A 6,168-nucleotide genomic window follows, 5' to 3' on the forward strand; every position below is an offset into this window, starting at 1 on the left:
TACATATAAAGGATGTCCCAGATGTTTCGCTATTATTATTTACCATTAAACCATTTGGCTAATTCAAAATCTTGGCTTTTGGTCTTTTTCCATTCTCAGCATAACTGTAATATGAACCAATTTCTCTATGTAGGGCAAAACAACATATATAAACACCTAAATCTCACATATAAGGGTATGAGGGAGCAGTATATAATGATGCTGGGAGGGGGGATACTAGATGGGAATGTCAGATAACAGAATTTAATTCCATAGCTTCATTGAGACCTGTAACGTACATAGGCCCCGCCTTATACATCCAGTACACCTCCTGTTTGCACAGTTTTTTTAAACCTATCCCTCCTCTTTTCATTGTTTGTATAGTTTCTACCCCCACAATTTTAAGACCTGTGGGGTCACTTCTGTGATGTTCGGAAAAGTGTCTGGACACACTGTGTGTCATTACACGATTCTGAACATTTCTGTGATGTTCCAAAAACCCAATTCTTAATTTTCTAGTTGTTCTCCCCACATACATTAGGTTGCAGGTGCAACTGAGAATATATATAACATATGTAGTGTTACAGTTTATAAAACTTTTTATTTTATATTTTTTATTCTCCCTAGCTTCCCTCTGTGTTTTAAGATCTACTATGTGTTTACATGTAATACAATTATGTCCCCCACACCTAAAAAAAACATTTGGTTTTGGGGGGAGACAATTTAAACATGTATCTACCTCTTTCAATTTAGGTTCTACCTTCAAAAGACTGGGTGCCAGAATATTTTTGAGTGAGGTGTTTTTAAAAAATAAAATTAGGTTTAAGGGGTATATGATCTATCAAAAGTGGATCTTGTCTCAGGATATTGTAATTTTTCTTAATAATGCATTTAATAGCCAATAATAATTAGTATAGGTGGAGATAAAAGCTATGGGTCTTTCTAATTTTTCTATAGGTAATTTCCTCTGTGAAAGGAGAAGTTCCCTTCTATCTAACTGTGAAGTTTGTGAAAAGGCTTTCTTCAATAGGGGTTCAGGGTACCCCCTTTGTCTAAAGGAGTTCAGCATATTACTTGCTTGCTCCTCAAATTTTTCTTGATTGGAACAATTACATCTTAAATGAGTTAATTGCCCCTACAGAATATTTGCTTTCCATTGTGGATAATGTTGGCTTTGATAATGTAGGTAGGCATTTGTTCCCACTTCTTTCACATAATTATTTGTTTCAATCACATTGTTTATCACCTCTAGGGTCAGGTCCAGAAAGTTCATCTGGCTGGTGTGAAGGGAATGTGTGAAAGTCAAATTATATGGGTTGGTATTAAGGTGATCAACAAACGATAATGCCGAAAATGAATCCCCATCCCAAATTATAACTAATCATCAATATAATGGCCATAGAGGATCAGATTCACGCCAAAGTCACCACCCCAAATTAGATGGTCCTCCACTTCCCCCATATATAGGTTAGCATAACTTGGCGCAAATCTGGTCCCCATGGCCGTTCCCATCACCTGTAAATAAAAAGTGTCCAAAAACAAAAAATAATTGTGCTTTAGAATGAATTTGAAACAACTAATGTTAATTGGATTGATTGCATAGCAACAGGTGCTAACAATAGCACCACTTAACATGGTATATAAACCCAAGCCAGATACACCAGAATCACCTTTGACAATGGGTACTAGGGGGCAGGGGCCCACCGACAGGGCTGAATCATGGAGCTGGGAAGACATATTTGATTTACAATGGATTGCAAGCTCCGTTCAAAAATGTCTGAGCACTGGGCTGGCTGAATAGCCCTAGAGAGGAGCTGACACATGATGCGCCCAGAGAAGAGTGAAGAGGGTGAGGTATATGTTCTGGTGCACCAGTTGCTGTGCCAAGTGCCTGTAGTCTGATTCTAAGTACACTAGTACTATTACAAACTGCCTACTACAATGGGACGGAGAGGGAGGTGTTGGAGGGGGGGTAGGATTCACACACTGACTGGGGGTGGCATACAGTGATTGGGTGGGGGCCTGTCTGCCTTCTACAATCATATGGGAGGAGGGGCACACACTAAGGATTGTTTGAGGAAGGGGGATCCCCAAATCAGTGTCTTGCTTATGGCCCCATGATGTCTGAATCCGCTTCTGCTAGTCACTACACCATCTGTCCTACCCCTGTTCAATAGTACTAAATGTCTGCACATTGCTGTCTATCACAGTAGACAATCTTTACTCATTTTGCCTCATACCTTTATGGGGTGCAAGCAATATTTAGTAAATATACTGGACATGAAGTGCATTTGTTAGGTGGTTCCAGAGATTCTTAGTAGCCAACGCTAGGAAGTCAGTTCCTCTCACTGGCTGTGTTTGTTGGCTACAAAATAAATATTTTTTTGCTACACATTTATTTAACTCTTTATTTAAAAAAAAGATCATTGTGATCACTTACAGAACTGAGTTCTGGTATTTCCCACCACACCTCTCATGAATGTGTTAGATGCATTCCATATACTGAAGGCAAACATAACAGGATTATCACTGTACAGAAAGAATCCTGCATGACTGATTTTATCTTCTGATGTACGAGAGGTTGAGTAAGTATGTGCTGAGGCATGATATATTGTACAGTATATTCTCTCACTGGCCTTTGATAATTTTTTAAGATACTGTATATGCTTTAGCATGAAGATAATGATCTCGCAGAGAAGGATCCAATGGCTAGATTTTTGTGGCACAGCAGCAGTAAAAGAAATAGATTGTCCAGGAACAAGTACATTAAACTACAGATGTGTCCTCATTAGTGATGAGCGGATTCGGTTTTACTCGGTTTTACTCGGTTCTCAAAACCGAATCTTATTGGCTATCCAAAACACGTGACATCAGTGAGCCAATAAGATTCGGTTTTGAGAACCGAGTAAAACCGAATCCGCTCATCACTAGTCCACATACACCTATCCTCAAACTTTCCTGACAATCTATCTCTCACAATCAGCCGCGGCTGCAGGGGGGGAAACTGGCTAGCATATATAAGCATACATGTCATGTTGTATGTAACATATGTGCTGGCTTCTTGACTCTGGTCAGGGACATGCAGTGAGCTAAATAGCTCAGGAGGCACTGACTAGCATCAGAGCCAGATTTACATGCAATATATGAGCCAAATGGTACATCTGGGCATTATACACAGGTGCAGCAGTATAAACTCCTGGAAATTTGGTTAGTTTTGATCAGAGATGTGTCTGCCTCCCAGGCCCGGCGCTACCCGCTCAGCGAAGGGATGCAGGGCAGGGAGGCGCTGGGACGGAGAGGCGCTCCCCCTGCTCTGCATTCCTTCCCTGCTGCGCCGTCCTGGTCCCCTGCTGCTGCTGCTGTGTCTGTCACTGTATGACTGTGACAGTCACTGGCAGCGGCGTCTACAGCGTGAAAAGCCTCCTCCCTCCCCTCCCCTGTGTGGCAGCGGCTGTGTACGGGACGGAAGGGGGCGGAGCTAAACGGGACGGAAGGGGGCGGAGCTAAACGGTCCAGAAGGGGGCGGGGCTACACGGACCAGGCTGCTGTACCGAGGGAGACTGGCTTAGGTAAGTAGAGGGTGAGAGAGAAGTGTGTGTTTGTATATATGGTGTGTGTGTGTGTGTATATGGTGGGTGTGTGTGTTTATATGGTGGGTGTGTATGTGTGTGTATATATGTGTGAATTGTGTGTGTGTGTGTGTGAGGTATGTCTGTGTACGCGCACTTTATGGATGGTAGTACTGGGGGGGCATTACGTATAATGACGCTATTACTGGGGGGGGGGCATTACATGTAAGGACGCTACTACTACTGGGGGGGCATTTTGTGAAACAACGCTACTACTGGGGGGGCCATTACGTATAAGGACGATACTACTACTAGGGGTGAATTACGTATAAGGACGCTTCTACTACTGGGGGTGCACTACGTATAAGGACGCTACTACTACAGGGGGGCATTATGCGTAATGACGCTACTACTACTGGGGGGGCTTTACGTATAAGGATGATACTACTACTAGGGGGGAATTACGTATAAGGACACTTCTACTACTGGGGGTGCACTACGTATAAGGACGCTACTACTACGGGGGGGCATTACGTATAAGGATGCTACTACTACTGGGGGGGCATTATGTATAAGGATGCTACTACTACTGGGGTGCATTATGTATAAGGATACTACTACTACTGGGGGGCATTATGTATAAGGATGCTACTACTACTGGGGTGCATTATGTATAAGGATACTACTACTACTGGGGGGCATTATGTATACGGATGCTACTACTACTGGGGTGCATTATGTATAAGGATACTACTACTACTGGGGGGCATTATGTATAAGGATGCTACTACTACTGGGGTGCATTATGTATAAGGACACTACTACTACTGGGGGTGCACTATGTATAAGGATGCTACTACTACTGGGGGGGCATTATGTATAAGGATGCTACTACTACTGGGGTGCATTACATATGACGCTACTACTACGGGTGGGGTATTATGTATAAGAGGAATAAGATTGTGCTACATTGTGGCGTAATTTTAAATGGGGGTACTATTGTGTGGCCATGCCCCTTACTTGTGAGCCCACACCCCTTTTCCCGGCGCGAATATGGGAGGGCGCAAATTTATAGTTTGCAGGGGGGCGCCGAACACCCTAGCACCGGCCCTGCTGCCTCCCCTGCCATAGACTTTTTACTCCAGAGTTTTGGCTATAAAAATTATTAGAATAATGCAAAGAAGATATATCAAACATATTCTTTGTATTTTTCATTTACTTTGTACAGTCAAATCTCTGGCACAAACGTTAGTATGACAGGAAAGTCTCTGCCTCACCTGCATCACCCCACCGCACGTTATCAGCATCCGCCACAGCACGCACGGGACAGAGGAACACAGTGCTCAGCCTATCTTCAATAAGCCCGGCCCTAGACTTCCATTGGCTGGTTCACCAGAGTGACCCACGAATCCTAGCATTTTGCAGAGAGGTGTGAGACTTAATAATATGGTGCCTGCTCTCACATCTGTCAGGGGTTGTTTCCGGATACTCAGAAACCCCCCCTGCATGCAGCACTGGGTTGGGACTATGATGATGTAATTCAATGTGAATCATGTCCATAAACCCATGGTCCAAATATGCAAGGACAATGGGATTCTCTGTAGATGGACTTTACCTTTATGGCAGTAATGCATGTAAATGGAGTTCTTGATATAGGAAATAAAAGTAGAAAAGACAGCCCAGAAAAGTATATTCTCAAGGAATCCCAAAGAAAACTCCTGAATATATGTGATGTACTGTATCTGTTTGTAAGCAATAGTGTACAAAACCTTACCTTCTTGTACCAGGGAAGAAGTGGAGTACTATTGAAAATGTCTTCCATTATAAGAGGAAAGATGTGGACATTATCCAGAGATGCAAAGGTTGGGAAATGCCCCTGTACTCTCTTCACATCATCTACCGATTTCATTTCTGTTACCCCTTTCATGAAAAAGATCACCGGTCGGTCCGGATACACACGAGCTGCTGACTCAATAGCACACAGTACCAATGATGGTGGTTTCATCCTGTCGGTGGTCTCCAGAAATATGATACCATTTCCTTGGCTCAGAATGGCTTCTAGATTAACTCCATTAGAGTGTATCTTGTCTTTGATGTTTAACCCTGTGCTGGCATTCTCCTGACTTATATCTCCTTTGTCATTAGTGACCTTTTCATGCATGGCTTTATGGCTTTGGTTCAATGTGAAGATATAGGACAAGTAGGAAACACTGCCCTTTATGTAGATTGTTTTGTAGAAAAATCCAGCTGATATCAGCAGCAGAATGAATGGGAAAATCCAAAAGTCTTTTATCATTGTCACTGGATGTAAACATCAAACTGCAAAAGAGAACAAAAGGAAATATCTATATGTAGATTATGTTATACCACATAGTGATAAAGAAGAAATAGCGGAGAAGGAATAGACCTATAGTTTGAGCACCAATGATTTGCTGCAAGAACAGCGGTCATGATAACAAATATCAAGGATAAACTTTCACAGCGTTAAGGTAGACACAACACACTGTACTACTGGAGCAAATATAAACTATTGTGTTATTGGTCACTTATATGGCGATATGTAATGGCGTCTAAGATCCCTGGAGGTGCGGGATACAGGCCGATCTTTGACATTTTTTTT

At 42.5% G+C, this 6,168-nt stretch overlaps 1 protein-coding gene across 1 annotated transcript in view; it reads right to left on the reverse strand.

The window, feature by feature from the left end:
* LOC134911215 (alpha-1,4-N-acetylglucosaminyltransferase-like) overlaps positions 1 to 5,610 on the reverse strand; it is a 52,936-nt gene extending 47,326 nt beyond the window's left edge. Inside the window, exon 1 of the mRNA XM_063919525.1 lies at positions 5,323 to 5,610. Coding sequence (XP_063775595.1) covers positions 5,323 to 5,553 — 231 coding nt within the window. The 5' untranslated portion in view covers positions 5,554 to 5,610. The remainder of the gene's footprint in view (positions 1 to 5,322) is intronic.
* Positions 5,611 to 6,168: the final 558 nt, after the last annotated feature.

This window comes from Pseudophryne corroboree, chromosome 4 (assembly GCF_028390025.1).
Source record: "Pseudophryne corroboree isolate aPseCor3 chromosome 4, aPseCor3.hap2, whole genome shotgun sequence".
NCBI lineage: Eukaryota > Metazoa > Chordata > Amphibia > Anura > Myobatrachidae > Pseudophryne > Pseudophryne corroboree.